A 27,530-nucleotide genomic window follows, 5' to 3' on the forward strand; every position below is an offset into this window, starting at 1 on the left:
TATATATATATATATATAAATATATATATATATATATATATATATATATAAATATATATATATATATATATATATATATATAAATATATATATATATATATATATATATATATATATATATATATATATATATATATATATATATATATATATATATATATATATATATATTTATATATATATATATATATATATATATATATATATGTTGACCAACGTTGTTTACGCCTTTATGTGACCACTTAGGGATGGTACTTCTCCAGCCCATGCCTTACACTGTTTATGGAAAGTTCATGGTGGTAAAACGAGCCTAGTTTGGATCTAATGGTCAGTTTCGGTTTGAATTTCTTTGTAGTCCTCATCTTGGACCTTTATATAGATTTCTATAATTGTATTCCATCTCAGGATATACTGTACTGTAGTGGTTATGTAGAGAGGTAATCTTCTTTCATCTCCCTGAATTTGATTAATCATGACTTCTTCCATTGTTAGCAGTGTATTGGATTTATACATCAAAACTATTATAACCCTAGGTACATTACAGTCTTAATACATAAATAATTAAATAAAGCTTTATTTTTTAAATAATGGCTCCCAGATCTGAGCATACAATTTCAGAATAATTAAATAAATAAAATTTACAATACATTATATACTAAAACAATAGTTAAATAAATACAATAAATAAATAAATAAATACAGTATACAGTATAATTAAAATGCAGTATTATTTGAGCACCATGTAGAAATTTCAAGTAAGAAATTTCAAATATGAATGAGATCAAGTAACAAATTCACATGTATTGTACATGAAAACAATTCAAATAATTACAACTACAAAAGCACAGTTAAATCTCCTGTCTTAATACATATTAAATATTTACTCCTAACAATTTGAGGCAGTTCCCCCAAACCCATAGAATTCATGAGGTGAGATATTGATGCCTTAAGTCTAGGCATGTGAAATTTAAATATATTAATGATGTTCAGAGCTCTATATACTATACAGTATCTCTTATTTGCATCAACTAAAAATCTGGGGCCAAGATTAAATTGCTAGTAAAAAATATGTATGAAATTTTTGTTGTATGTATTAAAATGCAGATCTCATCCACATACAAAAGGCAACATTCCTTACATTGCATGCAGTTTTGGTCACCTTACTTGAGAAAATATATTGACAAATTAGAAAGTGAATTTTTAAGTGGGAGGACCTTACTAAGAAGATGCAGCGTAGCAAATACAGCCACACTATGAGCTATAAACTGATTAAATCAGGGAGATTTTATTCACCTTTATAATAAGTTTGAATAAATGAAATTATCCAGTAACTTGACTTCACTATACTCAACACAGACAAGAATGTTCACAACTTCTTATTCATTATAATCTTTTTTTATACAGTAAATTGCAATTGTATTTTGCTTTGAATGATAAACACCAGATAAAGAATATTGGTCATGATGTCATTACATATGCCATAAAATTATTTCTCATTACTGCTGAAAATGTTTTGGACATTATAATAAACATTAACTTGGTACTGTACTTGGTATGTTGTAACTTAATGCTTCTGAATTTTTTATATAAATTCATAAAAATGAAAAAATTCACACAATTAACTAACAGATAATTGAAATAAATATTATCCTCAAGACAAATTATTATAAATGACAAGCTCTTCTAAACCCATCTGCCCTCTGTGTTTCCAAATTCTGTATTTGACCAAATCTTTACGAGTCACCATACCAACAACTATATTGTTGTCATCAACCACAACAAGATGTCTTAAACCAAGAGCCCTAAAAAGATTGAACATTCTTGGTAGGGAAGTGCAGGCAATTACTGAGTATGGGGAGGGATTATAAAATGGTCTAATGTCCACTGTGCAGTTCATATCCTCAGGATTCAAATCAACTTCCTCAAGAGTGAAGTACCGTGGATAGGACAGGCGAAAGAGACGTATGTTTACTTTGCTATTCTGCCACACCTCATTATTTTCATTAAAAATCTGCAAATAAATTAAGAGATTATGAACACATTTTTATTTTTAATAAAATATTTGATTAAAAATTTTATCCATGCTTTTGGCCCTTACTGTACTTTTGGCTCAATACTGTATTTTGGCCCTGCAGTAGGCTATATATATGATTAAAAAAAAAAGGGCTTTCTCATTGAATTTTAAAGCACTGATCATGCTGCTACAGTACACTATATGCAAATATGCTTCACATATATAAAAATGAATACGTTGATGAACAAGCTGGATCAACATTATAACAAAAATTATTATTATTATTATTATTATTATTATTATTATTATTATTATTATATATGTAAACTGCCATTTTGTGAGAGCATGAAGGTACAAGATAATGCCTGGTATACAAACCCATCATCACTAACCAATTAATAGATTTAATTAGGAAAGCCAAGAGTAAATAAAAGGATGATAAGCACAGGTAGGTAAGTAGAATTAATGGAAATTAGGTTGTGTGAAGGGCAGTATAGATCATGTTGTGAATACTACAAGACACGTTGCCAACCTGTGGCTTCCCTGTGGTAGAGCTTGTAAATATCACCTATTTGTGGAGGAAGGTGGACCAAGTTCCAGGTTTTAAACGAATGGTTATACCACCATGACAAGTATCTTTGCCTTTAGCCTTGCCATGGATAAAATTGAGAATGAGACAGGGGGAAGTTTACCTTAACCTACCTCCAAAACTAATCTGAATCAGCTGTAATAATTAATTAGTATTCACACCTAATCTCTAGGAACAAGAAAAGTTAATAGAACTGGCTACTAGTACTATAAAAAAACTATTATTTTTGCACAGTACTGTACTGTACTTTTTGAGTAAGGGATATCTAATTGAGAACTTAAAACTATATTACTATACTGTACCTTGTATTTTAAAAGAACAAGGAGCTGAGAACGTAAGATGAGGCCCCTCAATGTACCACATGGCAAGATATATTGTGAATCATATGCAGTTGGAGAACCATCTACAATTGGAAAGCCGTTGTAATTATATTGTTTGAGAAGATTCACAATCCGTTTAACACTCTCAACAGATCTTATGGTGGCAACAGGTCTGCTCATTACCTAAAAATAAATAATTTAAGGTCAAAAGTTTGTATGGGAACCAATAAATCAATCTGGAGAATAAACAAATAACTGTATAACTATATTTTTACCAGTCACCTAATTTAGTAATGTCACCATGAGAAATTTATAATTTTTGCCAAATGGTGATTTTTTCATTTGTTAGCACAAAAAATAATGCTGGAAGTACTGTATATACACAAAATTAAAAGTACAGGCAATAATTAAAAAATAAATAAAAATAAGGTGTTAAGAATTATGAAATAATCCACTCTGAGTAGTCTCTCAGTTGCTTCCCTAGGCAGAACCTGTGCAAGCAAAGGACCTCACATATCCATCAAGTTCTGTCAACATGTGCCCCATAATGAAAAGTATCTTAATTAGGGTAGGGAATTTTTGTTTTCGTTTTTTACACATATAAGCGTTCTTGCATTCTTGTACAGCCACTAGCACGCATAGCGTTTCAGGCAAGTCCTTAATCCTATGTTCCCCAGAATATGACCCCGTCAAATTGTTTAAATTGGAGAAATAATGTTCAATCTGCCATTCATGGGCTGCCCACTTTACTGTAACACCAAAGATTGACCAAGTGGCTATTGATCTACTGTACTAACAGTAGTTTGCAGAGCAATAATTAGCAGTTTTGGTACTTCTAATTTTTGCTTGCTGGGGAGATGAATCGTGACACTTTATTTTATGGCAGTAAGCTTGTGCTCTTGGTGGTGGCTTTAGACTCACCATGGTCTTCCTTTGAAAGTGACAGGAGCACACACCGTGTCACAATGGAGATAAGTCGTCAGAGTCTGACGAGTGATATGAGTTCTGGTCTTTGCTCGGAAATATTGTCACTCCATTAAACAAAATAGGAAAAAATAATATAAAACCCACTACAATGGAAGAATGTATCCAATGAAAGAAGTCAAAATTAATCCAATGTATTGTTTAAATATTTTTGGTGCCAAACTCGAATGACAAATAAAACCCTCATTACTTACTTCTGAAGCGTATACATTGTTTGAAAGAGCTGGTGCATCCCAAGCCATCATAGGTAAACCTAGCATTTGAATATGGATTTCATACAGACCCTGGAAAATTTACATAATTAGATTCTTGGGGTTGTTACACATTAAAAATATAAATTCAAATATAAATATATTTAATAACTATATACATTCAAAGCTAATTACAAATTTACACATTTGTTGGAAATTCATTCTCATGAAGAAATTTGTATAACCCAATGAGAAAATCCGTACAAACCTCATTGAAGAAATCTCCCACCCATTTAGCTACCATGAGGACAGTCATTATAGGTAAGCCAAATGTTATGTTGCCAACGCACTCCAATAAGCAAGCTGTCAAACTTATAGTCATGCGCACAACGCCCCCAAGCAAAGCTGCGGCACCAACCAGTGCGTATTTTCCTTCGTGTACCCAAGGCTAAAATGGAAATAAAAATTTATAAAGCATTATTTTATTACTATACTGTATAACTGTTAAGCCAATTCATCTTAATTTTCAAAAACCCTTTATTTAAAAACTAATAAATGAGTGAAATGTGCAACTTGAAATGAAACGCAATCCAAAGAAATATTGGCAATCACATTTGTAATTTAATAAATATATACTGCAACACAGACATTCAAAATAATAAAATGGAAAATAATTAAATCCATTTGAGAATAACCTGATTAGGGAAGAGGAACGTCATCAGTTTCCCCACCAGCCGGCCCCCAGCTGCTCCACACAGCAACATTGGGATAAAGAGTCCAGAAGGGACTCCCATGCCATACGACCAGCATGCCAAGAAGTAGTAAGTCACAAAGAACACAGTTATGGTTGGCCACTCAAAAGCGTCTATAAAAGAATGCGGGAGAAAATAAAAAATAATTAACACATGTACAGTACATCAAAATATATGAATAAAATTGTAATGTAAAATTTGACATAAGATTATTACCCATACATCTATTTTGAAAGTACTGAAGCTATATTTTTTCATCACTCCTCAGGTGGAATGACATACTGTACAACATTCATCATCACACAAATTCTAATACAGTGCAAATTCTACTAAGGCAAACACTCCAGACAAATAAAAGGATGCAATATACAAAACTGAAAATATTTGTAGCTGAAAGTACAAACACTGGTGCAAGAACTAAGGTAATTAACAGGAGAAAGCACTAAGTCATTAAGAATATAGCCCTAGGAAGGGGAGAAGATAAGGATTTAAGATAGAATGAAGGAGAGGACGGGTGGTCATCCACTTTGACTGGACGGTAGAGTGACGGTCTCGCTTCTTGCAGGTCGGCGTCCAATCCTCCACTGTCTACGTGAATGGCCACCAGTCTTTTCCTCCACCCTATCCTAAATCCTTATCCTAATAACCCTTTCAAGTGCTATAATCATAAAGCCTTAGTGCTTTCTCCTGTTAATTACATTACCTCTTGCACCAATCTTTGTACTTTCACAACCCAGTGTACCACATTATAAATAAATAAATAAATAAATCTTTATATATACAGTATGTACTTCATTGCACACCTCTTAAACCTCAAAACCACTAAAAGTAGTTTGATTGTATGACAGGATTGTATGACAGGACAGAAAGATGTTCACAGGTCAGCAAAAATTTAATACAAACAGGGTGGGTGGGTCCATGCTAAAAGGCTGGTGTAATGAATACTGACCTGGAGGATCATGAAACAATGATCGCACACTTTTTTCGGGAGACTGATACCATATATTAGCTGCATTTTCCTCCCCATCACTACAAAACATCTGCAATATATATTAAAATGTATAATTTACTACACAAACACCTATAAATAAGCTGAAGCCTTCCTATTTACCATATAGATTTTGCTTTATCCCAAATTAAACATTAAACAGTGTTTAATGTTAAACAAATTAAACAGTGTTTTTAATCAACACTGTTTGTCAACCTATTGTATTTGTGCTGCTTTTTCAGTCATGTTCCCCCTTTTTTTTATCTTTATTTGTATTTGTTCTCAAACACTTTTTATTCTTTATGCTCAATTAGTATTAAGTTCTAGATATTAATGTTTTTCTTGCCCGAAACGCATTGCGTAATAGTGGCTTTAGGCATTGTATGTACTAGCTCTATCTATATATCAATCCATTAATGTAACATCACTTGTATGTATGTACCTTACCTGAATAAACATATTTATTTTATTTATTTATTATTTGTATATTTTTCATTTCCAAAGAAAATCTGAAATCAATAAATTCCTGAGTTAAAGAAGCAATTGAAACAGTTTGCAAGCATCTTCAGGTGCAGGCTGTACCTACCTGCTTTCACCAACAAACACAAAGGTGGAGAAAGTATAAAATTTTTCTCAGCACTTACAAATAGGAACGTAAAAGACGAGCAGGAATAATAAGGTGAATGAGGAAAATAGCAGACCATTAACTGGTACAGCCCACATAGTGGAACCAAACAGATCCATCATAAGGAAGAAGCGTAATCTACCTCTGCACTATAGGACTCCCATAGGCAATTGAGGCTACTTATGTACTGTATTAGCACAAATTTTGTCAATTCAAGCAATAATACAATCCTTCAGTCTTAATTTTGTTAGATCACTTAATAAGTAATATCAGCAGTACAGTAGGCTTTGGTAATTAACTAAGACACTCTTTAGGGAAAGACAAAGAAAACATTAAAAATAAGAACACTACAAAACCATATTATGCATTCTTATCAGGAATACAGAGTTACTAACCTGAATAGGGTGTACGGCGGTATTTTCTTTAATTATATGACAATCTTGAATTAAATATAGTGTGAGGAAAGAGACGACTGCTGTAACAAAGGCGATCACTGTTGCTTCTAATATTTTCTGCCATGGTTTATAAATGTATCTGAAAAGATAAAATTTTATGTTGTCGTCAATAAAAAGTAATAAATAGAACCTGTAATCGTGACTCGTCATAGTATTGTGTTAAACCAAAAAGTTTATTAACCAATGAAAACACCTCACAGCAACCTTAGGTACAGTATGCCTAAAATACAGTGATTTTATGCTGTGAGGATTTATAAACAAAAATTATATTTATGAAATCACTGTACAATAATCATGTCATCTGTAATTTGTTTATAAATAAATTATTCTTATTAAGGAAGGCCACACGAGTAACAATGTTATACAATCCATTTAAAAATTAATGATCTGGAAACTTGAGTCATAATATGGAAGGCTGAGACAAAAAGCACAAGTGTCAGCACAAGTTTCTTCAAACTGACATTTTTATCAGCAAGAGGCACCCTTTCCACCACCATCCATACCCATCCCGTGGGCGGTGGTGGAAAGGGTGCCTCTGTAAACCTTTCCACAACTGCCCTCGGGATGGGTATGGGGTGCATAATAAAGAAAGAAATTGAAATTGCTAAATGTAATAAAATTTATATAAATTGTTTCGTGTTCTGTTTTGTGTTGATACTTTTAATACCCTATTAATATCCTTTTGCTATGACCATTCCTCCACGTGTACACCTCTATCATGTCACCCCTAATTCTTCCCTTTCTAGAGAATGTAGTTTAATTTATATCCATTCTAGTGAATTCTAGTGAATTTAAATCCATTACTGATATTTCGATACTATGGCAAGCAATGGCGAGTATGGCGAGCAAAACTGAACTGCATAATCTAAATGGGGGCCTAACGAGAGCACGATATAACTGAAGAACAACACAAGGTATCTAATTACTAATGCTTCGATTAATAAATCCCAGTGTCCTATTTGCCTTACTACGAACTGATTTTATGCACTGATTTTTTGGTTGTAAATTTTACCTATCATAACTTCCAGATCCCTTTCGCAATCAGACTTCGCAATCTCAACACCATCTAGCTCGTAACTTTTAACGCTATCATCATTACCTATCTTCAAAAACCTTACATTTGTCAGCATTAAACTGCACCTGCCAATCTTTTGACCATTTCAAAACCCTATTTAGATAGTCTTGAAGTGACAGCGAGCCTTTTTCCGTGTTTATTTCCCTACCAATTTTTGTATCATTGGCAAATTTGCAGATATTGCTGATCAAACCGGAATCTAAATAATTTATATATATTATAAATAACAGAGATCCCAGGACAGAGCCTTGAGGCACTCCACCTACATTTTCCCAGTTTGACTTAACCCCATTTATACTAACTCTTAGTTTCCTCTGGTAAAGCCATGCCCTAATCCAACTTAATATAGCACCCCCCAATACCATGAGCCTCTATCTTTTTAATCAGTCCTTCATGTGGCACTGTATCAAAAGCTTTGCTAAAGTCAAGGAACACAACATCACAAACCTTACCACTATCAACTGCCTCAACTATGCTGGAATAAATGATAGCAAATTTGTTAAACATGAACGGCCATTTGTAAAACCATGTTGTGAATCATTTATTAATTTATGTCTTTCAAGACGAAGACAAGTGGTATTTGCTATTATCGATTCAAGTAACTCTCCAACAATAGACGTTATGCTAATTGGTCAATAGTTTGAAGCAAGTGATCTACCTAGTTTCTTGAAAATTGGAACCACATTAGCAACCTTCCATGACTCTGGCACTCCGCCTGACTTTAATGATTTATTAAATATGGTAGACAATGGCTCATAAAGCTCCTCTTTGCATTCTTTAAGCACCCTGGCAAACACTTTGTCTGGCCCTGGGGATTTGTTTGGCTTGAGTTTCACTATTTGTTTAATAACATCCTCCCTAGTAACTGCTAAACTAGTCAACCTATCCTCTTCCCCACCCACATAGACTTGTTCAGCTGAAGGCACAACATTAAGTTCCTCCTTAGTAAATACAGAGAAAATATTTATTAAATATACTACTCATCTCTTTTTCGTTATCAGTTATCTGACCTGTCTCGTTTTTAATGGACCTATCCTTTCCCTAATCTTTGTTCGATATAACTTAAAAAACCCTTTAGGATTAATCTCTTTTTTAACATTTCTAACCAGTTGGAAGAATTCTTGCTCTAAACTGACTTTTTTATTCCACATTCCTTAACATGGTGCGTATTCACACTGAATTCCATTCCATGTGTTACTCCAGACACTTATATTGTCTAGGTCTTCTTGAAGGGCATGATAATTGTCCAAGTTTCTTATGGTCCCTAGTAGGGACCATAAGTTTTGTCATTATCATCGGCAAACATGTTCATATGATTCTGTATTCCTTCTGGTAGATTGCTTATTTAAATAATGAACATTACTGGTGTTAGAACTGAACTCTATGGTACAAGTAACTACAAGCAACATTTTACCAGTCTGATATATTGCCTCTGAATACTGCCCTCATTTTTCTGTCAGAAAATATTTCATTTATGTCAGAAATCTCCCTGTCACCCCTGCAGTATCTTCCAGCTTCCAGAAACAATCTTTGTTTTTTCTATACCTTTTCTCTACCATCTACTTCCCCACCTGCTTCTCTTTATAACAGGTCTTTACCATCTACTTCCCCACCTGTATTTCTCTATACCAAGTCTCTACAATCTACTTCACTTGTTCAGAAGGAGCAAATCCTGTCAATACTATAAATATTCTGGCAAGAGACTTAAAAAATTCACCATTTTCAGTACAGTAAACTGTAACACATCAAGGAAAACACCATACACTTACTTCATCCTGAAGGAAGTGAGCTTTTGATTCATAAGGTTGAACACGGCTCCCAGTAGGCCTCCAGCAACTCCCATTAGTAGAAAAGGCACAAATTCCCATATTTCGTAAGTCAGAGACACAAACTTGCCGAAATCTAGGAGTCCATTGAAAGTAAGTGTACCTAAAAATAATAATAATAATAATAATAATAATAATAATAATAATAATAATAACAATAATAATAATTATATATACTATTTGTATACTTAGGCAGCAGGCATTCCTTTAAGCATTTTTGGTTAAATATGACTGCATTGCTGGCATTGTTGATCTTATAGTACAGTACATATAAGCTTTCTATCCTCCTACCTATTTTCTTATTCTCGGGATTAAGAAGAGCATTCAAGTTACAGAAATTCATGGTAAAGAAACTAGTGATTATTGAAATGTATATTTTGTATGTTTAATTTCACTCTGGAACATCTTCAGGTAAGGAATGAATATACAAGGTGCAAATTGATCTTAAATGCTCATGTGAAAGAGATGAAGTTGTGTGGGAGATAAGGTGAAGTAATCACACATAAGTGAAGAAATAGGGGAAGGATGCCAATCAAACACTGGGTAAGGGGCTGGGGGTGGGGGGAGGAGAACTTGATAGAGATGTCGTTTTCTGGTGCTGTATGGTGAGGTCTGGATTTGAGCGTAGGCAATATATCGAAGTCGTTACTCTGTATTTTTAGAATGGGTCTTTTTTCTATTATGAGTATAGCTTCTACTATTTGCAGTCTTCTCTGTAAATATATACTACATTTAATGTGGTATACCAATATACTGTACCTCCTAATCATTAAGCAACCCTCTGTGACCACTCCCCAGCTAGAGTTAATGTGAGCCTCTGGAACCATTACCAGTCACGTCCAACTCAGTGGTTCACTGAGGATGTGCAAGACCAGCCACTCTCCCAGAAACACCACTCCCTCACACTCCCAACATACCTGGAACTCCGTTGTAGGTTGAAAGGATTAAGTTTACAGTGAATGAAGACATCATGGCACCAAAGAACACCCTCCATGTGAGAGCCTGGTTCCAGTAGCTGGCTGCCTCCTCCAGGGAGAACAACACTCCACCTAAAAATGTAATCTTTCGATAAAATAGCTTGAATAGTACAACTGATACAACTACATACATACACATGAATATGAAAAAACACAGAATTGGCCTAGTTACAAACGAACTGTAATTCTTGTATTGTATTGTAGTTATATATTGATATAAAATTTGTGCTACAATGTACCTTTTCATCTTACCTAATGTGTTAGATTAAGGACCTGCCTGAAACTCTACGCATGTTAGTGGCTTTGCAAGAATGTCAAAATACCAATCCTATGTAATCTCATAATCCCATTGTGCCTTCTTGTGAATAAAAATTATTATTATTATTATAACTAGTTAAAAGATATTCATCAATGCTTACCAGTATAATAAGAAAAGCTAAACTTTCCTTTTATGAGAGTAAATTCAAAGAAGCTAAAGGAAACATGAAAAGTCGTCTCTAACATCTTAGGACCTAATCAACAATTGCCTAATAAGTAGGTAAAAACTATCCAAAAATCAATACACTTCTAGAGGTTATCTAGAGATGATTTCGAGGCTTTTTTAGTGTCCCCGCGGCCCGGTCCTCGACCAGGCCTCCACCCCCAGGAAGCAGCCCGTGACAGCTGACTAACACCCAGGTACCTATTTTACTGCTAGGTAACAGGGGCATAGGGTGAAAAAAACTCTGCCCATTGTTTCTCGCCGGCGCCTGGGATCGAACCCAGGACCACAGAATCACAAATCCCGCGTGCTGTCCGCTCGGCCGACCGGCTCCCTTGCAACTAACCTAGAAATGGCAACTGTATTTAATAGCTTCTGTTCATCAATTGGTGCTAACCTTGCCAGAAAAATCCCAGAGACCGAGACACACGTTACTACATATCTCACCGGCAACTATACTAACATTTGCAAATGTTAGGAAATGTTTGCAAACATTTTGACACCAAATTTAACTCAAAAATACTGTAACTTATATAACATAAAACGATTGCAAAAATTTTTCACATAGTTGTGCAATCTGTGAGCAGCTTTGAGAGGCCAGAATGCTTACGGTTGAGAATGCACGGAGAGGCCAGACTGCCGAAGTGCTAATAATATTTTGAGTAATTTTTAAAAAGAATATGCCTCAAGAATATACTTAAATTAATATTAATTATATCTCAGTGTTATTTGTGTTCAATTTAATTCAAAGTTGTAGACCTAAAGTGTCACAATATAATACTGGTGACCTAGTATGTGCTTAGATTTCCATAAAAACTCTGTTATGATGATATCCAGCCCCCCAACTGAAAATGAAGAAATGATGTTTCAGTCCATCTTGGACCATTATCAAGTTGTGTAATGGATACGACTTGATAATGGTGCAGGACAGACTGAAACATCATTTCTTCATTTTCAGTTCTGGGTTGAATATAAACTCTTCAACCACATTATTGATCTTAGATTAAGGACCTGCCCGAAACGCTGCGCGTACTAGTGGCTTCACAATCTTCTTGAGGTTATCTTGAGATGATTTCGGGGCTTTAGTGTCCCCGCGGCCCGGTCCTCGACCAGGCCTCCACCCCCAGGAAGCAGCCCGTGACAGCTGACTAACTCCCAGGTACCTATTTACTGCTAGGTAACAGGGGCATTCAGGGTGAAAGAAACTTTGCCCATTTGTTTCTGCCTCGTGCGGGAATCGAACCCGCGCCACAGAATTACGAGTCCTGCGCGCTATCCACCAGGCTACGAGGCCACCACAAGAATGTAATTACTGTACTATGCTATGTATCCTCACAATCCCAATGTACCTTCTTGTGTATATATAAATAAAAATAAATAAATAAATAAATTGTAACTCATCTTTTGTACACTCGGCTATCTTTACAAGTATATACTGTACATTATATACACTTAAACTGACCGACTGGAGCACCAAAAGCGGCAGAAACACCAGCAGCTGCACCGGCAGATACAAAATCTCGCTTTTCGTGGTCTTCTCGAAAGTATTCAAAAATCCCAAAATCATAATTGAATGAAGACGTCTTCCCTTGAGATACACCTGCTGCTATTATAGCTCCAAAGTGAATAATGGGTCCTTCCTGTTAAAGAAAAACAAGTAATTTTAATAATACTTACACAGTTCAAAATACTGTGACATAAAATTATGTCACATAATTGCCAAACTATAAACTGAAAAAGGTAAATCTTATAAATGCAGTATATTCAAGTGTCTGTTCCATTTTTAGTATTTGTATTTAGCTGGAGTATTTTTAATGAGAGAAGGCCTTATAGTCAGTAACTGCTTACTAGAGTCAAAGTTCAACAAGTCCAACATATAACTGTAACATATAATGTTTCCATTTGTTTTTATACACAGGCTCTGTTATGATGATATCATAATAAGATGAATTGAATATAAAAATATATATTATTTTATTTAGATATATGGTACTATGCTGTATTAAAAATAAATCAACTATCATATTCTATCCATCCTCCTGTTTATGCACCCAGTAAGGAAAGGAAGAACCTAACTCGAAAGAGGCAGGATCCATCATCGAGGCGTAATCCGGGTCACGCACGAGGTAAGCCACAATGGCCTCCCGCCCCTCACGAGGCGGGATGTGAGAGGCCAAAAACCTCCAGAAGTTAGGAAGAAACCAAAGTACTCAAGGGAACCCAGAACCGAACGAAGGGAGGGGATGACCCCATATCAAATTCGTACAAGGATGGGGATAAGAAAACCCTACTCCCTTCAGCAACAAGCCTCGCTCAGAGGGTACCAAAAATCCAAGCGGGGCCAAACGGTGTCCAAGGTTCCCAAGTCAGCCCCTCCCATGCCCTGGGAACCTCCACATCAGGACCTGCAGCAATCTAAAATGCGCATGCAATGCTGAAGCTGCCTGCACCTGAATATCATGATCAGTAGATTGAGTGAACTGGAGTACAAGCAAGCAACACCACTCACAGGACTTCGGGTCGAAGGTGTCACTGACCCAACAGGCAGCATGACAGAGGCAGAACAGGTGATTGTCACCTTGAGACAAGGGGACAGAGCCACTCTCAAATTCGCACAAAGTGAGATGGGACCCAGGGGATGCATCCATCGGACCACTGAGCCCCAGCAGGGGTTTCCAGGGCCCTTAGATGCTCTGCTAAGGGAAGCCCAGGCAAGGTACTGCTAACCTGTGCCCCAAACTACCAAACGAACTACTAGGTGCTGAACCCCCGTGACGTGTACACACACAGGGACCTAGCAGAGGACCACCAAGAAAACAGAAATATAAGGGTCAACAACACCATGGGCCAGACCCTCCACCTGGCAGGAAACAAAAAGAAAAGAAAAACCCCCGCACGAGTACAACGACACAGGCGGAACAAAGCCAGCCTCTGTATTATTGTGAAAACAAGCTACACAATACCTTGTGCCCCTACCAGTGATGAAGCTACCACCTACCCAGAGGCAAACAGGGATGCATGAAACACCCCAGCTGACTCCAAGGACAGGCACTCGCCAAACAGCAAAAGACCACGGTGGAGGTACATCTCAAGCAACTTGTGGAAGGAAACCCAAGCCACAAGGGCAGTACTTACAAGGCACCTAGGAAAGGTAACCCTTGGTGCATGCAGCCTGAGTAAAGGTAATTACTCCTAGCTCACACACCAAGGACAGGAACACAGCTTGCGTACTGGTTCTCAGTACTCAGTACTGAGTAAGTACTGAGTACTTACCCCTGGCTCACACACCACCAAGGACAGAACCACACCACAAGGCACAGCACCGGAACAAGTCGGGTGCCAGAATCGCATGACCGCCAGGTCTCACATCAATCACAGAACTGAAGGTGTGGATAGCCGGCACGGGCCTCTGGGCTCCCCCCTTTCCCCTCCCTACAGGGAGGGGGGAGCTGCACAGACAGCAGCATGGTGACGGTTGTGATGTCATGCTAGTTTGCTTGTTTTCCTTTGGGGGGAGTTCTGTCCAAAAATTTGGCTTTCAGTAGCAATATTTTAACCAGATAGGGTTTGTTTTGGGGCGCCTACTTTTCTGGGTGCCTGACTCGGTCGATGGCAGACTGTCTGCTTTCAGACACATGGCAGACTGGAAGCTTCAATGCTTCCAACCACACAGGGGTTTCTATAGGCCATTGCTCCTCGTACCTCTCTGAGGGGGCCAGGTTCTGGCTCGTGGTCCACAGTTGGCCTAAGAACTCCATTTGTTTTGACTGATGTCAGGGTCTAATACATTCATATCAGCCCGGATAGCTCCGGGGAGCTGAAGGGGCTCCCCCCAGAAAAGGCAAATTTCCACTAATCCAAAATTATATGATCCAAATTTTGATGGTGCACAAATATAAAAGTACATATGAAAATCAAAAGAATTAATTGCACCAAGTACCCCTTGTCATCTCAACCTTGTGGACAGTTTTATACACATTCCAATTACACAATCAAATATTATTTACAACAAGAAAAATCATTTACATTACCTTGCCAATAGCAAGACCACCGAGAACAGACATAATGAGTCCAAGGACTTTGCACAGCAGGGTCTTCAATCTAACAATTCGTGGAACGTTCACACCATTCAGGTAGCACTTCACCTGAGGAATACCACTGCCTGCTGACAGAGGCTTCAAAGGGCATATGTATTAGGAGAGGCAAATATTTAGACTACAGTTATAATTAGTACTATATATCATCAAGTAAGTTACTGTAAAGGAAAAAGTTCATATCAGTGTTTAAATAAAGCATTGTTTGTTTCCTATACATTCTTAAACTATGTGCCAACCAAATCTGAACAAACTACTGTAAATTAAATATTGTACAATAAAAAAACTTTAAAGAAACTAAAATGCAACATTTTGTATTCAAATATTATCAAACATTAACTAAAAAAATTTATACAAAGCCGCCAATTAAGGGTTATAATGTCATTATACAATTTTTATCATTCTTATGTCCACCAGATTAGTCTCTTTGACCTGGAAGGTATATAATGTTAAATATCTAACCATCTTTACTGTATTTCCCTTTTGTATTAACAAAATGTCTCACAAAAGCAATTACAGTGGTAAATTAAGTACCTGTAATATTGTAAAAGGAGTCCCAAGTCTGGAAGATTATTTAACACTGTACTGTACTGTATCCAACAATATTTAAAAATTTAAAGATATTACCCCAGGATGCCAACATGAGGGCAAAAAACACAAGATGAGCGATGTCAAAGGTATTAGATTCACCAAGGATTTTATCAAGGGATATACTGTATGACTCATTAACATTGGAAAAACAATACTGTATTTCTGATTATCCTGCAAATGGGAACATTCCATGAGGTTTTCGAGTGTGGCCAACACACAACCGAGTCAGAAATATTTTCCACTTCCTCATATGGTGGTAAGAAGAAGACCGCAGTGTTAAGTCCCATCTAATTTTACATATTACAATTGGAATAGCTAACTTAATTTCCAACAGTTGCAAATGGTGTTATGAATGACAGGTTAGAAATCTGAGTAAGGAATTTTCTCCTGGGAGTTAGAAGTGATGTCATTAGAAGCAACATCAACAGGGCTGGATTTTTTAGATGCTATATTTTTACATTGTAGTACAATAAAATGAAGATTCACTTACCTCCACATATGATCCAAGAAAGGCAGCGACCAAGGTTGGTCCAACACTCAAAGTGACGCACAGTAAAAATGGAATGACCAAACTTGAGTTCTTGTCGTAATCAAGATCTGATGCCTAAGTTAAGGAAAAGACATGCCAAAGGAACAGGACAAAAGTTAATATGCACTGAGAAAATTCAGCCAAAAAAATGGGATATGCTAACCATATTTTTCTGGGTTTGCAAATATTATCAAAGCCTTTAAACTTTTTTATATACATGTATTGTTTAATTATGAAAACACAGTTGGAAAATTATTAGTTAGAAGGGGAAAGGGAACTATCAGGGAAAGCACCAAACCATTATGACTATATAGCACTGGGGTCATGATATATTATTTGAGATGGGAGGGGGGATGGTGGGGGGGGGGGTGCCCAACCCCTTGGACTGTCGGGGATTGAACGCCCACCTGTCTGAAGCGAGACCGTCGCTCTACCATAGTTAGAAACAGCCCTCATAGAGGGCTATGACCGTGTCATTTACAAAATACCTTGTAAAGATTGTAATATATTCTATATAGACCAAACAAACATCTTAAGATTTGAAATTTAGAATTTTGCAGCATAAATATTCTGCAACTAATGCTCTATTTATTCATTCATTTGTCAGAAAATTCTCACCAAATAATCTTCAATAACTCAATGTAAAATCATTTTCAACAGAAACATTATTGAATCTGCTTTAATATATATCACTAAGCCATGCAATGTGAACATTAGTAATGGTTCACACAATTCGGATATATTTTAATTGTTCAATTAAAAAACGAGTTCAGTAAGATCATTAATACACATGGGCAGTTTCCTCTTATGTGTGTAATATTTGTTGTACTTAAACCAAACTTAAATATTCCTAGTATGACACATTTGTATTATATTAGGCCTCAGTTAGCATGTATTAGGACTAGGAAGATTAAGTTAGGTTAATTTTCTTTGCAACATCAATACAAAATCCTTTCCAATTTGTCCATATTGAATACTACTGATTTCTACTTTCTAATTGGCTTTTTATGTCAGTCAATATATGTACGATGGTCTTCATCGTTACCATTAGTGCAGTACTACCTAAAGAGAAGGATGGGCAGAATGTTTAGGTATGCTGAGGTTTCCTATAACCGCCACCTGAGAAAGAAAATAAGTTATTTTGACTCACACAAACAACACAAAGATAATTATACTATAGTGTAAGAAAAGGATACATTCTTTAAGCCATGAAAATTTCAAATTTGATAGCGTCTCGATAGAAATCTCCATAGCGCAAGCTACTAAAGCAGTAAGAGCAGCAATCATCAACACCACCAGCCAACGGGCAATGTTCTTCTTCATCACATATGAATATCCATTAGTACGCTCTTCGTCAAGCCACGTTGAATTAACACAAGTTTCATAATCCATGCTCTGGAATGAAATGTGAATATAAGATAAATAAGTTTGAAGAGGACAAAAATATTTCTGAACTTCCAACTTTCATATACAATTTACATTCTTGAGTTTTCAAACTACACAAAAATACAATACTGTACTGGTTAAATGATACCAAATTGTAAATTCTCAGCCATTACCACCCTGTACCACTACAAGTGTAAACTATCACTACAAGTGTAAACTACCACTACAAGTGTAGACTGACATACCAGTCTGGACAAACCTTGGAGCAACTACTGAACCAGATAAAAAACCCAACCGCAACGCACTCTAGTCAACTGTACCACATCACGGTAATTGATATATCACGTTATTGTGATGTATCAATTTTAATAATAATTTAATAATACATTTAATAATAAAACTGAAAAGTACATCACTTCTAATCCACGTATTACATTGTTTAAACCATCATAAGCTTTCCATACCAAACAGCCTAGTATTGATTTAGGAGTCTACTGTTTGATTTCTTTTAGTACTGTATCTAATACTATCCAATCCCCTCAATCTTTATGTACCTAATCCAAACAACTTTACCATTGTGATCATTGCTGTCTTCTTATATGTGCTATCAATATGCTGTATAGTGCCTATTAATCTTTGTTAAATTACCAATCAAGCTGTCAATGCAATCAATCAGAGCTACCGATGTGCTTTAATATACCTACTAATCTCTCTCATCTCATTTTTTTTCTTACAATGTACCTGTTATCACTTCACAAATTTTGCTAGAATTTACCTACTTAAAATTACGTTAGATTAAGGAAATGCCCGAAACGCTGCGTGCACTAGTCGCTTTACAAGAATGTTAACACCATGCTATGTATCCTCACAAACCCAATGTACCTTCTTGTATATAAATAAATAAATAAATAAATAAATAAATAAATAAATACATTTTGTACAATCAAGGAATAAATGTCAAATTTCAATAAAATTTTATATAGATGTAACAAAATGTAGTTACATCCAGTTAAGCAATCTTGTGATAAGCAGTTAACCAACCTTACTATCATAATAACTAATAAGAGATACACTACAAATATTTCCAAAGCAAAATACAGCACTTTGTAAATCTAATCTTAAATTACAAATTTGTACTGGCAAATAATATTAATTCTGGCCTTTTAAATAAACATTTACAAGATGTGTAAACTTCAGTTCAACATCTAAACCAATTCATAATATAGTCAACTATATATTAAGACAGTATTTATTGAAGATTCTGGCATTAAACTGATGATAAAACAAATGAGCAAAACAAGCTGTACTAACCTCATAGGCTGCTGACAAAACATTAAGTTGACCCCGGTGATCAATGCAAGGCTTTTCCTGCTGGTCAGGAAAGAAAGTTCTATTCCGTACTGTTGCATTTCTATAATCATCTGCAAAAAAAAAAAAAGCATTGAATGTAATGAAATGCCATTTTTTGGGTGAGTCTCGGTGGCTCCCTGGAGCTATCCAGGCTGAATGAATATGTATAACTTTCTGGCATCAGTCAATGTGCATGGAGTTTTTGCCCTCCGAGGACCACAAGCCAGAACCCGGCTCCCTCAGAGAGGCGCAAGGCGCAATGGCCTATAGAAACCACATGTGGTTGAGAGAGCATTTGAGCATTTGAGAGCATTCTATGTCTGCCATCGACCGGATCTGACACCCAGAAATGTAGGTGTCACAAAACAAACCCCCTATTCTGGTGAAACTATTGCTACTGAAACCCAAACGAGTGGACAGAATTCCCGAAACTAAAATTAGCAAACTAGCATGACGTCATCATGTTGCCGTGCTGCCTTCTGCACAACCCCCCCCCCTCCCTGGGAGGGGGATGGGGGAGCCCCAGACCCCCCGCCTGAGGGGGGGGGGGTCTTCTAAGACTTGAGGAAAAGAAGGAACAAGTCGTGTACCGGGCTGGACCGATCTGTTGAAAGAGGCGGAGCCATGGGAAGACCCTCAGGTTCGGACACTGAATAAGCTGGCCCTGAAACCAAGCCTGGGCACGGCCCCCGGATGTGCCACCAAGGAGCCAGAAGGACGACTCTCCCCTGGTAAGTCTCCAAGCAAGCCAGGACCTGGAGTAACAGCTGAACTGGGGGAAAGAGGTACAAGTAACCCCACCTCGCTCAGTCCTGCCAAAAAGTGTCGAACCCGACAGCCTCGCAGTCAGGGAAGGGCGCCACGTGTACCGGGAGACGCATCGACCAAACGAAAAGATCCACTCCAGGGGGCCCAAAAGTCTGGCAGAGCCAACTGAACGAGTTGGCATCGACCGTCCATTCCACGAACAGGGGAATGAACCAGGACAGGGTGTCCGCCAAGACATTGGACACCACGCGAATGTGAACCGCCAGGAAAGCCAAACCCTGAGAACTCAGCAAACGAGTCACTTGAAGCGACCAGCCCTAAAGAGCCAAGGACCGCAGAGAACCACCTTGGTTCAGGCAATGAACCCCCCCTCAGGGGTAACAGTCCGAATGGAGCCTGATCGTCAATCTGCGAGAGACCCGAATCCTCCAGAGCTACATCCACACTGCCGCGAACTCCCGCACCGTGCTGCGAGCCCGATGGAAGGACGGACCGCACCGTCCCTGGCCGGCCTAGTGAGCACTGGTCACAAAGCCCCAGCCAAAAGACTGGGGCTTTGCGTTTACAATGCGTTCGTAAACACATCGAGTGAGGGCTTGGGTAGAACATCAGATTGACAGAGCCCAGGTGCATGGGGGAATTGTGTAAAACCTCGGTTTGTGTCTCGGAGAGGCTGTGGGATCTGTGTGGGGGCAGTGGCACTCTCGGTTACAATTCTTTTGACCATGTCATGGTGCAGTCGGCTAAGGCGTGTCTGGGATCATCCCAGATGTAGGTTCGAACCCTCATCAAGGCCCTTGTGGATTTGTTCAAAATACATGTTATATCTGCCCAAAATGCTATGCGTGTTACTGGCTTTGCATGAATGTAAAAATACTAATCTAATGTAATCTCACCAACTCATAGTACCTTCTTGCAAATAAATTATTATTAATATTATTTTAATAATAATAATAATAATAATCTTTATTTAGGTAAGGTACATACATAAAGAGATTTACAAAGTTTGTTGGCTTTATAGATAGAGCTAGTACATACAATGCCTAAAGCCACTATTACGCAAAGCGTTTCGGGCAGCAGGCAGGCTATTACTGGCTTTGCAAGAATATAACACCAATGTATGTACTTTCACAACCCTATGATCTTGTAAATAAATAAATAAATAAATATTGAGGCCTTATGGCCTCAATATTTACTCAAAGTTATTACCATTAGTATTTTGTCTTGGAAATTATCAGTTATACAAGAGTTCTAATGGGATAGTTTCTTTTAGCACAAAGCTTGGTTTACCATTGGCCAGGATTTGATAATTCAAGATGGTATGAATAATGACAAGCAGCTGCCGAGTTAGAATTGAATAGCTTGCACATCAGACTTAAAACAAGGATGCAATTATGTGATACTAAAAACAATGTGATAAAATGGTTTCAAAAATAGGAATAATAGTATAGACAGATATTGTTTGCATTTCAATACCTTCAGAGGATTTGACGTTCTCAAGCAAATCATGATGATTATCCACACAGGCATCCATGTGCTCCACCTAGAAAAGAAAAGGTTCATTTATATTCTTGCAATCAACACAATTCATAGAGCTATAACTGCCAGCACTACTGTTGATAAAATGTAAGCATAATTTCATTGTATATGTTAGGCAACTATTGTAGAGTTGCATTTTTGGGAGGGTCAGTAGTTCCACCTAGGAGTTAAATAGAAGCTTTAAAAATAAATATTTATAAAGGCTGCAGGCAAGTACAGTATGTACTATGCCTAAAGCCACTAATATGTACAGTGTTTCAGGCATGAAGTACATTGCACGAGATTATGCTACAGTTACCAACTTCAAAATTGCTTTTAAATACATGGATGGTGAAATACTAAAGAAACTATTCACAATTTTTGTGAAACCAAACTGGAATATGCAACAGTTGTATGGTGCCCATATCTCAAGAAGTACATCAACAAACTGGAAAAGGTGCAAAGACATGCAACAAAATCGCTTCCAGAACTAAAAGACAAGAGCTATGAGGAGAGGCTAGAGGCGTTAAATATGTCACAGCTAGAAGATGATAACTACGTACAAAATATTAACGGGAATTGACAAAATTGATAAAGAAACCTGGACCTTCAAGTACAAGAGGCCATTGAGTTAAGCTATGGAAACAAGGCTGGCAAAAAACACTAGAAAGTTCACTTTTGCAATCAGGGGTAGACTGTTGGAACAATTTAAAGGAGAAGGTGGTGGAGGCCAAAACCATCAGTACTGTGGTTTTAAAATGGCATATGACAGAGTACTTTGAAGATGGGACACCACAAGCATTGTTCTCATCCTGTAATTTCAATTAGGTAATTACATAAATAGTAAAGTAAATTTTTAGAGTACAGTATTGTATTAAACATTCTAATATTCTTGATATACAAAGAAAGTACCCTGTACATAAGGTTTTTGTAACAGTTCTACCATACACATAAAACACACATAAAATTCAAACTAATAGATTGGATAACTTAAATTTAATTAAATGGACGATGCCTTTAGTCAGGTACATTATTATGAATTATAAACTGCTTGTGCTGCATACAAATTCCTTCAGGAGTAAAAGGATACCTCAACAGTATAAAGGGGCAAAAGCACAATTTTTTTTTTTTGCTTTCTAACTTCAAAATTGCTTTAAATACTTGGAGAAATGCTAAAGAAATTGTTCATGACTTTTGTGACACTGTACCAAAATTGGAATAAGCAGCAGTTGTATGGTGTCCACAGCTCAAGCACATCAATATACAGGAAGAGGTGCAAAGACATGCTAATAAATGATTTCCAGAACTTGAAACAAAGAGAGGCTAGCAGTGTTAACTGTGCCAAAGCTGGAAGATGGAAGCTAAATTCACAAAGAGGAATTTCTGAAACCAACAACTTCAAGAACAAGAGGTCATAGATTCAAGCTAAGAAAGCAAAGATGTTGAAAAAGTATTAGAAAATTCTCTTTTGCAAACAATGGTAGCCAGTTAGAACAAATTAAGTGAGAATGTGGTGGGAACCAAAACCATCAGTAGTTTCAAATCACCATATGATAAAGAGTATTGGGAAGACAGGACACCATGATCATAGCTCTCATCCTGTGACTACAATTGGGTAATGCAGTATACAGTGGCAATCTGCTTAAATTAAAATACTTTCGTTGGTCTTTGTGTGTAAAAATATGCAGCAATACATGTTTTAGTGTTTCAAAAAATATATGCAATACCGTACTGTAATTGTTGTAAAATAATGTTGGACTCAAGTAATATTAGATGCAATGTAAATTCTTAGGCAGCAAAAATGGTTTAGGCAAATGGTTCTATCTAATTGAAAGATAGTACACAGTAATATTAGCACATTTACACATTTCACACAGGGAAAAATTGTATAAAATAATGCAGAACATTACCCAGTATTGTTATTCTATCAAATTAATATTAGAATTCGACCAATTTGGCTTACACAAATAAGTGCGTATTGGTACATACCTTAGTAAAAGTGTCGTCGTAATATTTCCAGCCCAGATTTTTTTTACCATCATCTTGATAATCAACATTATTAAGGAGGCTTCTTAATTCATCATTGGTAGCCATATTATAAGTGATTCTACCTTAAAATTTTCTAAACAGCTGTAATATAAAAGCAGAAGTCAGTAATGCATTACTATACAATACAATATAAACAATAATAGCCATTTGTTATATTGAACTTTATGTTTATTCAGATATAAAAACATAAAATGTAGAAGGGTGCACAAGCTATCTTCACTATTCACATTTTAAGTGAAAAGTATTTATATTTTCACTTTCATAGATGTACAGTACAGTAATACATAATGCAAAAAATGCAAATGCAAATATATTTACAATTAAATACAAATATCTATAAAGTATGTAGTTACTGTATAAGTGTATAACTTTATCAGAGAGCGAGGACATCATTATGCTGATGCTAACATTGATGAATGTGAAAACAAGGGAACTATTTGCAGAATATAATATCCAGGGGTTACAAATTGCTACACACACAACAGTTAGGAGAGAAGGCTACATTACAGTCTATGTAGGGACCATTTAAAGTGCACAATTAAATGGGCAATAATGACATTGAGGTCATACAAAGAGATTTACACGAAGACCATGGTCAGAAGACTGACAAATGATTTTTAATATAAAAATGCAAGACCTTGCATTTGGGGCATACCAATGTGTATTACAACTACCAAATCAACAACATTACCTTGCTGCAGATTAATGAATTAAAGGACTTTGGAGTCAGAATCCACAGAACACGAAAGTTTAACAAGTGGGAACTGCAGTAAAAAGTAAAAAAAAAAAGAAAAAAAAAAAAGGAAAACTCAAATGAACCTTTGACCTCAAGGAATAGAAGGCAGTTATTCAACAGTATAAATCTATGGTGCACCCAATTTTGGCCTATTCTAACAGTTGAATGTGAGATCAGTAACTGGAGCCTTATTTAGTCATTGACCTGGTGCCCTCTATCTGCTTTGAAGAAAGTTCAACACCGGGCAACAAAAATCATCCCAGAACTATATGGACTCACATACCAGGAATGGTTGAGGAGTCACAGGGCTGCAAACTGCAGACTTTGCATGTGGGGCATAACAACCCACAACATAATTACCAAATTAATATTACCTTGCAGCAGATTGATGAAGAAAAGAAACTTGGAGTCAAAATACACAATTCATTGGAAGTTGCACAACAGGAAGGAGCAGCAGTATTAAGAAAAAAAATCAAATAATCAAGCGTACTTTGACTTTGAGGAAAAGAAGTAAGAGAAGTCAACTGCATAAATCTTTGGTGTGCCCCACTTGGATTATTGTATCCAAGCATGGAGACCTCATCTTCAGAAGGACATAGCTGCTCTGGAGAAAATACAACACTGGGCAACATAACTTTCCAGTATCAAGTCATCTCTCATACCAGGAAGGCTGAAGGCCTCTGGGCTAACAACGCTGCAAATCAGGCATGACAGGCCAGATCTCATAAAAACCTTTATAAATACTGAACACTTCGGAAGATGTAGATTCATTAGCTCCCTCGCCGATTCGTATTCATATTTTAATCATATCATTGTCTCAGTACAGTATTAGTACTTCTTGGGCCATGAATAATCTTTGGATTATTCTCATGGCTTCGTTTTGTAACTAGTTAAATCAATTAGTTTAATCTACCTTTACCAAAACAAGACATGACAGGGGCAGCACAATCAATAAGAGATCTCACAGTATGCCATGTGATTACCTCTGGAATGTGAAATGTAAAATAAGAATAATAATTGTGTAGTGTATGGGTTTGCGAGCCCCCTTGTAGGACCTTATATAGACGAGAGAAGAAATAGCCAATTAGCCTAAGCTACTCTATCCCTATCAGATGTACTTCCTTTTTCTCAATAAACTTACTTGAACTCGAAGGAGCAACATTTTCAAGCTCAACCACAATATAGGACAAAAAAACAGGTACTCTTTCATCCATAGGGATATCAACCCATGAAACCAACTACCCGCCGAAGCCTTGAATGCCAAAAATTCTTAAATTTTAAAATCCAGCTGGAAAAAATCATGAAGGCAAGTGAGGGGACCTTTGCGAAGCCGACCAAGTGAGGAGACCTTTGCGAAGCCGACCAAGTGAGGGGACCTTTGTGAAGCCGTCGGCTTCCAGTCCTCATCGAGGCCACTAGTGTTAGTGGCCCTCAGGTAAATTTAAATGGTCACACTGGAGGGGATGATCACACTACTGGGGATCGCTGTATACTCCTTCAGAGGATCATCACACTGCAGGGGACAACTGTATCCTCCTTCAGGAGATGGTCACATTGCAGGGAAGAACTGCATATTCCTTCAGTAGATAGACACTGCTGGGAACCCACTGTATATTCCTTCAGAATATGTTCACACTGCAGGAAACTACCATATACTCTTTCAGAAGATGTTCACACTGCAGGAAACTACCAAATACTCTTTCAGGAGATGTTCACACTGCAGGAAGCTACCATATACTCTTTCAGAAGATGTTCACACTGCAGGAAACTACCAAATACTCTTTCAGGAGATGTTCACACTGCAGGAAGCTACCATATACTCTTTCAGGAGATGTTCACACTGCAGGAAGCTACCATATACTCTTTCAGGAGATGTTCACACTGCAGGAAACTACCATATACTCCTTCAGATGTTCACACTGCAGGAAACTACCATATACTCTTTCAGGAGATGTTCACACTGCAGGAAACTACCATATACTCCTTCAGATGTTCACACTGCAGGAAACTACCATATACTCTTTCAGGAGATGTTCACACTGCAGGAAACTACCATATACTCCTTCAGATGTTCACACTGCAGGAAACTACCATATACTCCTTCAGTAGATGTTCACACTGTACACTACCTGCTACACTCCCGGAGAAGAGTTAATGAAGATAGACCTCCAGGGAGGGTGGAGCCGCCAAGACGTCCTCTCGCTACCGTGGTCAGCGACGATCTGAATGGCTCCCTGGGGCTGGGTGAGGCGCTGGGTCCTCTTGGGATATATCCCGTGCTGCGGTGACCGTTGACCTCCAACCCGGCTCCTCGTGGCCGATGTCCACGTGGTGGTTCGGGCAAATACTTAATCCTAACTTTCCCCGGAAATTTTAACACATTTGATTACTTCCTGTAATCCTGCTACTATAGCTTGAAGTTCAGTGTACTCCTTAATCAAGACTCCACATCCTGTCTTACCATCCCTAACTACTGACCCATCACAATATACATGTAGTGTTTTCTGTAGATAATTTTCCAATTATACAATAAAATGTTGCCCTCAGCTCTCCTAACTCATACATACTTTTTTTTTATTTTGCAGGGAAATTATTACTATACCTAAATTACAATCTTCCCCATGGTGGTGTGAATTGTCTCTTAGGCAGAACAATACATTCTGGAATAACATCATACTTTATCAAATTAGAACATAAGGTATTCATATATGCTCTCTTATTATACTTTAACATACATTGTTCATTAATTCCCACCTTTTGAATTGAGAGGATTAATTCATTAGCTACCCCACCTCCCCTTAATCTAATGACAGTGGCTACATTTATCTCTGAAATTCTATCCCCAGTATTCTTCAGATTCAATTCCATCCTCATTATCTCAATCATAGCAGTTCTTGGGCATCCTAAGATTATTTTCATGGCTTCATTTTGTACCTTCTCCAACTTGTCCAGTCTACCTTTACCAAAACAAGAAGAGACAGGTACAGCATAATCAAAAAGGGATCTCACAGTATCACTTACCCAATCCAACTTCTTGTATATATATAAATAAATACATAAATAAAAAATAACAGCTGTTTAAGGACGTGATGAATATGTGTCACATAAATAATCATGAAGATTATATGAATAGTAAGTGGGTAATATTGTCCTAAATAAAGATGACAGCGGGGGAGAAAAACACAAACATTGTATTACAGAATAGAGCGCCCACGTTAAGTGATGTTGCGCG

General features: G+C 37.0%; 1 protein-coding gene across 1 annotated transcript; it reads right to left on the reverse strand.

Annotated features, from left to right (window-relative positions):
* Positions 1-1,599: 1,599 nt before the first annotated feature.
* On the reverse strand, positions 1,600-27,275 carry LOC123759140 (H(+)/Cl(-) exchange transporter 7). The gene is made up of 17 exons (XM_069324887.1): positions 26,428-27,275; positions 23,503-23,643; positions 21,472-21,538; positions 19,189-19,298; positions 17,688-17,886; positions 16,453-16,559; positions 15,309-15,452; positions 12,740-12,917; positions 10,737-10,868; positions 9,763-9,922; positions 6,859-6,997; positions 5,800-5,890; positions 4,794-4,963; positions 4,367-4,546; positions 4,102-4,191; positions 2,906-3,106; positions 1,600-2,011 (listed from the first exon to the last, which is right to left on the reverse strand). The coding sequence occupies exons 2-17, from the start codon at positions 23,605-23,607 to the stop codon at positions 1,652-1,654; spliced, it is 2,433 nt and encodes an 810-aa protein (XP_069180988.1). The 5' UTR covers positions 23,608-23,643; positions 26,428-27,275; the 3' UTR covers positions 1,600-1,651.
* Positions 27,276-27,530: the final 255 nt, after the last annotated feature.

The sequence above is a fragment of the Procambarus clarkii genome, chromosome 15 (genome assembly GCF_040958095.1).
Source record: "Procambarus clarkii isolate CNS0578487 chromosome 15, FALCON_Pclarkii_2.0, whole genome shotgun sequence".
Lineage (NCBI taxonomy): Eukaryota > Metazoa > Arthropoda > Malacostraca > Decapoda > Cambaridae > Procambarus > Procambarus clarkii.